Below are 12,794 nucleotides of genomic sequence, written 5' to 3' on the forward strand. Positions count from 1 at the left end.
CAGAGCTTGATCTGGTCACCTGAACAAAGCTAGGTATCATCACAAACTAGCATTCAGATACTATTCAAAAAGTGCTAGTACTGTAACCATATATTCCACTAAAACCTTAGTGCTACCTCCTTCCCTGCTTTGTCTTTCCTGCTCTGATTCCAGGAATGCCAAGAGAAGCGTGGCTACACCCGGCTGGTTTCGTCTGGCACCACCTCGGTGGGTCCGTAACCTATTCCCAATGCTGGGGGCATGCACAGACACCCACAGACAGCACCTGTAGAGAGCTGCGTAGCTCAGGTTTCAAATTTGGCTCTATCTCGTGCCTTGCTGGCAGGATGACATCTCCCTGGAAGGGAAACCAGTGGTAGGTAGGGTTCTCCTATCAGCTCCTGGTGCAGTGGCACTCAGTTCTAACCCTACCTTCAATACTCTCAAACCATCTACTGCTCATCTTCCTTGCTTGACTTCTCAATGAAGTGTATAGCACTCTGTTATGCAGTGTCTCATCCGAAGATGTGACACTACCTATTTGCAACGGGCCCTGCATTTGCAGTAGAAAATGGTAATCATACTCTGTTTTCATAAATTCATTCTTAGCTCAGAAGTATTTCTTCCGCTATACTCTGCTACATGTTTGCAAAATGGTAATGTGCTCCCAAACTTTAAAAGTTGCATTGAAAATATAAAATTATTCATAGGATATTCAATTATGAAGTGTTATTTCTGACAGACAGGGAACAGTAAATGAACTTTTTAAAAGCTGCATCTGTAAAATTAACAGAATATTGTCAGAAAGAAAAGGCAAGAAAATCACATTCAACTAAAAATATAAACAGCCTGACTTGAAACACAAACCGAAGCGATTTGATGCAAATTTAGGCTAGCCATTTTTATTTTGCCAAACACTGAATTTGAACCAGACAGACCATGCCAGCCTACAACTTCAGACGTGCAGCCAAAATCACCCGTATCTGCCAGTGCAGCCATTTAAGATTTGTTTCTATGTGCAGTGCTGGACTCCAAAACCTGTCCATGCTCCTGCACATTCTTTTGGCAAGGAAACTGCTTCACATGTAGCTTCACGTAGCTTCCACGTTTCAGCCTTTCCTTCATTTAGAAGGATAAAGGATGATGATTAACAACCACAAAGAAATGTGTCACGTGTAATTATATATTCTTAGACTTTCTCAACTTTTGATACACACTTCTCAACACCCGTGTTTTTGCATTTAAATGAACAACTGCATTAAGCAAAACACAAAGTGAGCATTTTCACCTCAGATCTAAGCACAACATTCTCCTCTTCAAGGTCCTTGAGTTTCTTTTGAAGAGAATCCAAATGGAAGTAGTTCTGGACGGAGGAGGAAGATTCATTCCTCTTCAGCCTTGTAAGGAAAACAACAGTTCTAACTCATTTTCACCTGTATTATGGCCAATCTCACAGAAGAACAGGACTAAACAAGAGCTCTCAAAACCAGTCAGAGCCACATAAAATACAGCTTGTTCACGCCACTATGTTTAGGCAGTGGCATATTTGCAGTGATTTTTAAAACAGAACAATTTTTAGATTTATTTATTATTCCACACATTTCCTACGGAAAAATTATTCAGCTAAGGCTATGAGAAAGGAATCCACTTTACTACAGGGAGCAACCCAATAGCTTCCTGATTAATGCTGCACATGCTTCACCAGAATGCAGCAATAACTCCGCAAGCAAGGGCAGGCAGCCCCTCAGAGCCTGCAGTGCTGTTCTGCCAGCTAATTGCCTGGAACTCGTGCTACAATCCATGCTTTATTTCCTTCCCTCTGCTTGGAATTTTTCCATAGAGCCTTCAGGTCCTTCAAGCGCAAAGGTCACACAGGTAGCACGTTCTAGCACAGCATGCAAAGGTATTTGATCCAGCAGGGTACTGTAAGCGAGACCTATGTCTGCCTCACCACCAGTGACCTAGTTCCTGTGAAAGTTACGGCGCTGTGTCAGCAGCCTCCCTGTGTACTCTCCCCTCCTGACTCTTGCTGGCACCTGGAGAGCCAGCTGGTACAAGGCAAACCCTTCCAGCTGGTGCCATGCACCAAGTTTGGAGTCCCATTTTTAGATCCAGCCAACACAGTGATCATTTCACTACTTTGCAAAGCTATTAAATTGTCCAAACTACCCATTGCTTAGTACCAGGTGAAGGTTCAGTGCTGTAGATCGATTAACTTACGGGGTGGAACATACAGACTCCGGCTCACTTTCTTCAGCAGCACTGGTATAGAACTGAAGCAGTTCATCTTTCATGGAGAGCTCATGCCGCAACTGAGAAACCTGCACAAAGAATTTGCAGATCACTAAGTTGATTTTCTAGGCACATTCATAAGTAAATGCACTACAAATTAGCTAGCTCTTCATCCTCCAAGCATCATCTTCAGACTAAATCAAGAGGCCAAGACTGGAACAGACCAGAACCAGTTCCTTTATTTCTTAGAAAGAAGGACAAGTGTACCTTTAAAATTAGCCATTAAATGTTCTTTTTTATAAATTAAAAAAACGCTATTATCTGCTGCTATAAGGCATCTTTCACCTTCTTTAAGATGAGTAATCCTGATTTGCTATTGCATTAGTCCAGAGTCACCTCCACAGAAATGGATATATTTCAATGATAATGCAAGAAATTAACGCGGCACAATCAAGCCAAACATCACTTTTATCCATTTTATGTGATGACTGTCACCTTCTGGCTTAGATACAGACATTTCCTCCTCTCCAAGAGACTTTCAGACAAAATTACTAAAATGCTTGTGCAGTGAGGTTACATTTGTGACTCAGTTCCTACTGAGCTGCAGACCACCACCACACGGTGGGAAGCTGCCATCCTTGAGGCTGCTTCAACAGTGGAGCCTGCAGTCAGTTTCTGGGTGTAGCGTGGGCTCTTGCTGACTCCAAAACATGAGTCTAGTAAAGCTGTATGTGGTAGTCCCATACTTAGATACATACAGGTACCAAAAAGGGGAAAGAAAAAAAAAAATTGAAACTGAGTGGTTAAGAGACCCTGTCATTGTGAGATCCACAAACTTAATCTTGGTTAATTTATATTGCAATTCTCCATGGAAAGAGTTAAAAACTCAGTTACACAGTAGCATTTACACCACTTCACAGCTGCAATTTAGGACGCCAATGGCAAGTGATTACATTGTATTTGTCTTGCATAGCTATAAATACCAGAACTGATCAGACAGATCTGTTCCCTTCCACTTGCACTGCAAGACTTGGCCCTCAGTCTTCACTTTCCAATGCACAAATTACAGAGTATGTATGCTTCTATTAGACTTCTGCTTTTTGTATTGTAGGCATTATTTATATTTGTAGTTACTACCCCAGAGAATATCAATAAAATAGATGTAAGCTGCATTTTCATCAAACAAAAAGCAGACTCAATGCAATAAAGTACTTAAACTCTGCAGAATTTTAAGCAAATAAGGTAATTTACTAAGGCTATTCTGTGTAATCAGATATGCTAAGACACCAAGCCCTCCTGAACCATGGATTCTAAAATGCAAGGGAAAAAAACCCTGCCATAAACCAATCAAAAAAACCCCAAACCAACCACGCTTTAGAAAACCATGAAACAAAAATCCATGCATTAATTTTGGGAGGATCACTTTCCCCTATTTCAGGAAAAGCTAAAAAGCTGAGCCAAACATAACAATTTACTTCCCTCCAGTGTATTATGGCTCAGCCTCTTTAAGTAGCAAGGATTCAGATACTGTCAGTGGGTGGGTGTCAGATCATGTCCAGCTTTTGCTATACTTTATTCTCTATGAATTAAAAAGACTGAGGATACAATTTTTACTGCCATTTCCAAGAATTCCAAGCCTCCAAAGGAGGGTGAACAGCCAGAAATGTTGACCTTTTCATGGAACAGAAGCAATCGGCACAAACCAAAACACAGGAAGCTACTCCTGAACATCAGATACAACTTTTTTATTGTGAGGGTGACTGAGCACTGGCACAGGTTGCCCAGAGAGGCTGTGGAGTCTCCATCCTTGGAGACAATCAAACACTGTTTGGACATGGTCCTGGGCAACCAGCTGTAGGTGTCCCTGCTTGAGAAGGTGGTCTGGACAAGATGACCTCCAGAGATCACTTCCAACCTCAATCATGCTGTGAAATGTGAGAAAACCTCACTGCAGTAACCTCCAGCAACACCTCCCTTTAACATTGCAATTTTGTGGGGTGTTGATGCCAGCCAGCAACTAAGCACTCACCAGCTGAGCCTGTACTCTGCCCCACAACCCCCACAGGATGGAGGAGAGAATCAGAAGACAAAAGCAAGAAAAACTGATGGGCTGAGATAAAGACAGTTTAATAAATGAAGCAAAGTTGCCCATGCAAGCAAAGCAAAATAAGGTATTTATGAATTTATTCACTGTTTTCTATCAGCAGATGGATGTTCAGGCACTTCCTGGAAAGGAGAGCCTTGGCACACGTAATTGTTACTTGTGAAGACAAACGCCACAGTCATGAGTGTCTCATGTTCTTCCTCTTTTCCCTGAGCTTTTATTACTGAGCATAACAGCATAAAGTATAGAATATCCCTTTGGTCAGTTTGGGTCAGGTATCTGAGCTGTGCCCCCCTCCCAACATCTTGTGCTGATGGGGGGCTGAGCAGAGAGAAAAAGAAGAAAGAAAAAAAGGGGAGTGTGAGGGGGGAAGAGACAGACAACTGTCAGCAATAGCCAGAACACTGGTTGTTATCGGCACTGTTATAGTCACAAACTCAAACCATAGCACCACGCAGGCTGCCACGAAGAATATTAGCTCCAGCCCAGCCAGCCCAGTACAAATTTTTACATTGCAAAATACAGGACTTGTTTTTTGAACAGAAAGGAACTCTTCTACATTTTCACAAGCTGCTGCAACGTGTACCCTTCAGAGCAAGCACTACCACGCTACCCCTGCACAACAGATTGTTACAAGCAATACAGGCTGAGCACTTGCTCAACGTGGGACAAGGCCCATGAGCTGTCACCATGCTTGGTTCCCAGGACTCCCATCTGTTGAGGCTTTTAATTCACTTCACTGCCCTGAAAGCTTCATTCAGCTTCAGAACTATGTCATGAAATAGCTGCATCTATCTTAGAAATAATTTAAGGTAGAAGACAAAAGGCTCCTCACACAGAGCACAACAATTTAGAGACATGGAACCTAACTCGCGGGAACAATCCTTACTGAATCACTAACAACAGTTTCAAGAGTCCAGCTGATTGTTTCCCTGACTAACAGCACCTAAATGCTTAACAGGTTGGAATTATTCACTTAAAATAAAGACATCCAGTTACACTGTATGTAATAACACACTTGCAAGTACCAAGCCAAAGAGCATTTACATCTTTCCAACATTACTTTATACTCTAATAGTCCAAACCCAATGTTCCATTCTTAAACCACCATTCCAGATCATAATTCAGTTTTCTCCTTTCCTCTCACTTTACACAGAGCAAAGTGAAACCTGGACTTTAAAACCAGCTATCACCAGAACACAAATGCTGATGTGAGCTGGAGCTCGAATAACAGGACTAAAAGGCTCTATCACCCAGACATTACCCCAGGTTTGAGATGGTGTTATTTGAGGACTGACACTGTGTTTGAAGCGCTGCATTTTTAGCTTCAGAAATACATGACAAGACGTGAACACAAAAAAGAAATGTAAACTGGGGCATTTAGAAAGATTAGGAGGAGCTAAAACCTAATGACCTACTCCATTCCAAACACCTTGGTTGTCACAGTTCACATAGCTTTGATACTGAGCTCTGATCTCAAAGGAGACAACATTAAACTGTAGGCAGCACCACCCCAGCAAAAAGGAACACGTCTTGAGATGGGAGCTGCAGCATCCTTAGGAACACGGCAACACAGCAGGCAGATACACTGTACCTGGGAACTACACTTCTGCTCCTGAAAAGGCGGACACCCATCTCTGTAACCAAAATGATTTACAAATAAGAAAGTTTGATCGATATAATGTTATGCTTTTAGTATATAACTCTGAAACAGTAAGCTGAGACTAAAGAGCGTGCACGCAGTATAGTGCCTGCTCAGTGCACTCACCATTTGCTCTCCAGCGCGCTACAAGAAAAGTCTCAGTTCCGTCAGTTTTTAATTGAATGTGAACACAGCCCCTTTCTAAACCTAAGCAGCACCTAACAATACAAACTCAAAAGACAAACCTGAGAATCTAATGTGTTTTGCACAGGTGTCTACATTACCTTAAGTGACATGTACCTATGAATGTGGCATGTTCACAAGGACACAGGAAAAACTTGAGCTACTTAATGGGATGGCCAGAAGGTTTTGCCAGGACAAGTTTGGAAGGTCAAAGAGATATGAAGCTAAATTATTCACACCACGATACATATACCAATAAAACCTTACTTTATATCATATACCAGAAAGAACTTGTCTATATATTACAGAAACCACAGATCCCACACAGACAAATTGTTTTTTGGCTGTTTTTACAAAACATAAAAAGGACCAAATAAATTCTCTTGTCTCTTAGCCTTCGAGGCAATGACCGTAGCTACCATTCTGTTCAAATATTCAAAATTCAACATTAACGGAAAATTGAAACCTACAAAAGACAGATTTTCAACATACAGGTGTCATGACTTTAAAGCCTGATGAGCTCTGCCTCAAAAGCATCAATTTCTGAAGGAGTCAAAATGACAGTGTGAAAAGATGGGTGTTGACAGAACATATGGTCCAATGTATCAAGCCACCTGGTAAGAAGCTTATTTCTGGCAACACTTTTCCTAACGCTGCTCCTGAGTCCCTATAAATAAAACCAGACCTGGACAGAGGCAGGCCATCCCTGTCCTCCACCTTCCACAGTCAATTCTTCAATTCTTCCATTCCAGATGTATGATATGAATGCACTGCCCTGCCCAGTCAGAACGTATATGCCTAGTAAATGCCATAGCAACCAAGGCACAAATACATTGGTTTGCCACATGATGGGACTTGGACAGCAAGCAACAGCACTCCTCTGGGACAGAAGATAATTAGTTTTCCTTGCCAAAAAGGGTAGGCCACACCAAAGGATATTATTTCTATGTGTGTGCTCCACCACTGTTTATCACCCATCTGGGATCCCTCCCATCCATGCTTTTCTCAACAGCACGTCTTGCATGTAAATCAACATCTCACACCCCTGAGCAGTTTTATTCGGAGCCATTTTTTAAGACTTTAATCCCCTGTGGTTCATGGTTCTCCTGCTCGCCCTACAACTGTGATATTTCTCTTGCTCTTGCTGAAAGCTACGTACGGACGCTAATCACAAACCAAGGTCACTGTCCCGGAATAGCAGAAACAACATTTGCCCCTAGCTCAGCAAGTCAGAGTTTAGTGACACTTGTGGTTACAGACAGAGCTCTTCTAAAGCATCCTGTATGGTTCCATCCAAGATACAGCTATCAAGAATCTGCCAGTACCTATAGCATTCCACTCCCCATTCAGAGGAATACAATAATAGCAACTGTATAAATATTTGCTTAAAAATTCCATGGTATCTGGAAGACATAAGGTGTTACTTGAAACAATGTAAGTTGTCTGGTATGTTTTATACATCACACCAATGTCTGCACTCAGAGTCTAGAAAGCCAACTGCATCCTGAGCTGCATAAAAAGCACAGCCAGCCAGCAGGTTGAGTGAGGTGGTTCTGCCCCTCTATTCTGCTCTGGTGAACATCCAGCTCTGGAGCCCTCAGTACAAGACAGACACAGACTTGTTGGAGTGGGTCAAGAGGAGGGCCAAAAAGATGATCAGAGGGCTGGAGCACCTCTCCTGTGAAGACAGGCTGGCAGAGTTGGGGTTGTTCAGCCTGGAGAAGAAACTGCTCCAGGGAGACCTTACTGCAGCCTTCCAGTACTTGAAGGGGGCTTATAAGAAACATGGGGACAAACTTTTTAGTAGGTCCTATAACAACAGGACAAGGAGTAATGGTTTGAAACTAAAAGAAAATAGATTCAAACTAGATATAAAAGGAGTATGTTTTTATTATATTTTTTTTATGAGAACAATGAAACACCAGAACAGCTTGCCCAGAGCGGTGGTAGATGCCCCATCCCTGGAAACATTCAAGGTCGGGTTGGACGGGGCTCTGAGCAACCTGGTCTGGCTGAAGATGTCCCTGCTCATGGCGGGGGAGCTTGGACTAGATGACCTCTAAAGGTCACCTCTAGCCCAAGCCATTCTATGATTCTATGAATTGACAAACCCATGCACCATCATACTATATTCTACACGTGCTCATCAAATGTCTAAAACATTATTACTGCAGTCAAACTCAGACATATATATGTAACTGCAGCAGACTGCCAACCCATGCTTCAACAGATTCTATCACAGTTCCCTGGAAAGAGATACAGCAAAATCACAAGAAGCTGTAAGATCTTAGCAATCTAAATAGGAGGTAGCAAGTATCAGCCGATAACACTTTGCTTCCCAATATAACCTAATGCTTCTTGACATGACAAGTTCATGCATACAGAGCATGTTGATTAAAAATTATAAATAATTAAAAGATATCTTGACTCATCTGAACACTGGAAACCTAACACAAGTCTATGAAGTTGGCCCAGCCTGGAAAAGGCAGAATGCACATGATTTCAGTGAGCATGCACCACTGAAATCGCCATAAATACAATTTACCTTATATGTGATACCTATATCATATTCAGTTTGAGAAGCAAAGGGAAGCATTCCCAGCGTTCAAATGCTATGTTCTAAACCCCAAAATTCCAAGAGTCAAAATTTAACTCAGGTATGAATAGAAAAGCATTTGGGAAAAAGCAATTAGAGCAGCAGTTGGTGAGGAAGAAACAAGTGAGGACCAACAAGAAGATTCAGAACAAGAAGAACAAGAAAAATAAAGAGCTGCACACAAAGGGAGACAGGATAAAGGAAAGTGTGATGAGTGAAATAATCAAAACAGACATGAATTATGAATAAAGCAGGAAAACAAGGACAAAAAAGGTAGAAAAAAACCAGTGGATATAGTGACTTTAAAATAGCAGCAAGTTTCAGAGAAAAATTAAATCCGAGGCAAAGCAAAATACAATGGTTTGAGGTGGTTTTTTTCCTCAAATCAACTCATTTGAGCCAACAGGTCAAATTACTTTTTTGATCACATTTCTAAAAGTGTACAAGCTGGAAAAATGGCTGACTGAACTGCTGCAACACAGATTGACCTGCTACGAACAGGATGCCCAAGAAAATTAAGTACAGACAAGGTGGAGCTAGATGGAAAATTCTCCCCATCACTGCAGATATAGCACTTAGGCATAAAAATCTTACCTCTTCCCTGATGTGTTCTACTTGCTCCTCCAGGAATTCATTTCTTTCTGTCAGTGATTTATTCTTCTTTAAGAGTGACTGGCCAATTCGAGCAGCTAATTCTAAGTCTCGTTCTTTCTGTGAAGGATTAAGAAGAGAAAGTTAATTTCAAATTTTTTATTCACCAAAGGATCAGAAGGAGGGTAACAATTGTCATGAAAGGGAAGGAACAAGTACTTGAACAAAAAAAGACTTTTCTTCTGTGAGGATTTGTTTGGTTAGTTTTTTGTTAATTTTATTTTTCTATTCCTGCTTATTTACAGCAACGTTATTCAGAAAAGACTGACCCATACACATGAAAGCACAGCTTCAAGGTCTACAGTAGAACAACTTAAATGAAACCAGATCTGATTCTTTATTACAGTTTTGTTCAAGAAATTACTGAAACTATTCCATCACCTTGTTATACCATTTGCAGAATGCAATCACAGTACTTCAGAGGTTACATTTTAAAGAATTCAGAAGCACCATGAAAATATGAAAGAACTTGGGCATTTCATTCAGTTTCCACTTGCTCAACCTTTAAATCAAACGCTGTAAGCTGAGCAGGAGCAGAAGCAGATTCCACCACAACAAATACTCAGCTCCTGTCTTGGTCTATGTATATCCATTAGCGCTTTTGTATAATACCAAATCCTATCCCCTTCGTTTTTGCACATGCCTAAATCTATGTTAAGTGGTTACTCTCATGCCATGCTTGGCCCTTCTTTCCCCCTCCTCTATAAGCAAAGAATGGGAAATAACCAGTCCTAGACAGTTTGCTACATGCACCAATAAAACTTAGAAGCTTATCCTGTTGGTGACATGTACCTATACATGTCTCAGCTTCTGCAAAGCTGAGACACGGGGTTGTAATCTGCCTGTGAAAGGATGTGTAAAACTCTGTGCTGTTCATTAAGCATTTCTATTTATCATGTTCTTATTCAGCTACTAGATCTTTAAAACAGGGGGGAAATGGCACAACAGTTAATTCCCCACTTACCTTTAGTTCAACACCATCTGAGGAAGAGTTTTCTCCCTCTCACTGAAAATACAGTTTGGGGTTTATACTGCCCCTGACAGCCATTCAAATTTTATGACTAAAAGCTACCTTATTTCATGCAGACATTAATGACAAAACCTACAAAACTCTACAGCTACTGAGTGCATGGATTTGAAGTCAATGAATTTGAATGAAGAGGCTTTCATAGTGGAAAAAAAAAAGTAGTTATGTCATAATCAGTAAATAAAACAGAGAGGTTATTGATCACTGCTGTATCTACAAAAGGCATTTTCCAAATGGCTTCTGAAGGTCAGGCTTATATTTGCATTGAAAGCTACTGGCATTATCTAGCCACAAATTCTTTATATAATCTTATGTACAATCTTTCAGAACAATAGGCCCCACAAAGTTATCCAAAAAACATTCGCTTTACGTATCAAGCCAACTTATTGTTCAGTGATTTGGCTCACTTCATAAATACGAGTGGAAAAAATATATTGTTGCAGCTTTGACTCTACACAGGAAGAGCTATCTAGCAGCAAGGTTTCTAAACTCAGATTTGAGGAATCGAAGTGTATTTCCAGGCTCTTTAATTAACCTCCCTAGACTGCCTACGCAATTTTTAGCAATTCAGCTCTAAATCTCAGTGTGGGGTTAGGCCTCTTACTCATAGTGATAAGGATCTGATTTATTACAGAAATATGTAAAAAAACATCCTGAAGCCGGACACATTTACACTATTATTAGAAAGGGCTGAGAAAGCAGGTTCACAGAGGAATCTACTCCTGTTCTTACTATATACCCAGGCAGGCCTGGTGTTGCTCCCTTTGCTTAGTTTCAGGGCAACAGGCACAGATTTTCAAAATATTTGCAGATACTGTTCTGAGATCTTATCTTTCCTATCCTCCCCCCAAAATGCTACACCTTTCAACCTGCCAACTTCATAATGCAATAATTTGAAGCTTGCCAACAAGGACAGCCAAGGGGTAGTTTTGGGGGTTTTTCTTGCTTCTGTGTGTCAAGGTTCCAGAAGGAGTTAAACCTTAAATTCTGCAAATGGATGTGTCTTGTGATAACCACATTTGGAAAACAGAGAAAGGAGCTGTAAGTGCACATCTGTCAAGGAATGGAGCGATTTAATCAGAAAAGATGGCCAAATAAAAGGAAAAAGGCACACTGAAAGTACTTGTTTTATTAAAGGTTCACTTAATACACACTCCCCTGTTTTTTCTTTGCTATCATCCAGATAAAGTACACCAGAAATTTTAAAACATTGGCTCAGCAAGTCATTCTGGCATTGCTCCCATGAGTGTGATGTCTGGATCTATAGATGTTTGGCTATGTGGACTCAGGGGAGGCAACAGTTTGGCAGAATGCTGTATCATTACTGGAAGGAGCTGTGGAACAAACGCAAGTAAATCTCAGCCAAACAAGACAAAGAGAACAGGACACAAACAAGTAACAGACTGTTACTACAAATTAATGGATTATTCCAGGACAAGTCTTTTAGGTTAAGCATCAGTTTTAACTGATTTTCACAGACAGTTGTTTAAATGATTCATCTCAAAGCACAAAATGCAGGACTTTGTACTGCAAACAGATCTATCAAGCATAGGTGGGAAATGTGAGCACTCCCGTGGTTGTTTCTTTGCAGAGCTAGGGGAGGAATAGACCACCCAACATCTCTTAGACAGACAGACCCCATTTTTGACACTGCTATTGCAATAAACAAGCAAATAAATATGAACACTCAGCCATGAACCAATACAGTTGTAATAGTTTTCACCTAAAAAATTCTCCACAAACATTACTCGGAAAAACAGTGCTCAAGTTTACTGCAGAAAAGCAGCTGATTTCTGTCAAATAATTTATCATGTTTAATAAGCATCGTAGCTTGACAGTTGCCTTTTGACATTTCTTGAGTGCCAAGGATTAAAATAATAACAATTAACATAATAATGGTATTTAATATAAAAACCAAAAAAATACCAACCCAAAACAACCAAATATAAGGCAAAGAAGAAAAGGTTTGGAGACAAATGGGATATTACACATTTTTTTATTTTGTGTCAATGCACTTCTCTGGAAAGACATTATCTGAGCTAATAATTATGAATGTAAGACTATTTGTGAGCCTTTTAAAATTTATTTTTTAAAAAGACTAAATCCATCAATAATTATACTATTAGCTTTACATGTACTGTAAATGTGCGTGTCATTTTAAAACAACTCCCTCCACTCTCCTCCTCCTCATTCGTTATGTCAATTATTTGACCATAGCAAGTTAAATGGCCTCAACTGAAAAATAAGCATAAGTAATGAATCCATATGACTGGGGTAAACAAATAACCTTTATTTAGAAAGAATATTTACCTTACCAATGAGATAAAGTGTACATACCTCAGAGCACTTATTCCTCCTCACTAGAGGACAGTCTACCAAC

The 12,794-nt window shown here is 40.4% G+C and overlaps 1 protein-coding gene across 8 annotated transcripts in view; it reads right to left on the bottom strand.

Moving 5' to 3' along the window:
• TRAK1 (trafficking kinesin protein 1) overlaps window positions 1-12,794 on the bottom strand; it is a 140,467-nt gene that overhangs the window by 29,476 nt on the left and 98,197 nt on the right. For all 8 annotated transcript variants that reach the window (XM_040589044.1, XM_040589046.1, XM_040589047.1 and 5 more), the window contains 3 exons: window positions 9,331-9,447; window positions 2,200-2,300; window positions 1,268-1,376 (listed from right to left, as the gene is read on the bottom strand). In XM_040589044.1, the coding sequence (XP_040444978.1) occupies window positions 1,268-1,376; window positions 2,200-2,300; window positions 9,331-9,447 (327 nt within the window). The remainder of the gene's footprint in view (window positions 1-1,267; window positions 1,377-2,199; window positions 2,301-9,330; window positions 9,448-12,794) is intronic.

This window comes from Falco naumanni, chromosome 4 (genome assembly GCF_017639655.2).
Source record: "Falco naumanni isolate bFalNau1 chromosome 4, bFalNau1.pat, whole genome shotgun sequence".
In the NCBI taxonomy this organism is placed as follows: domain Eukaryota; kingdom Metazoa; phylum Chordata; class Aves; order Falconiformes; family Falconidae; genus Falco; species Falco naumanni.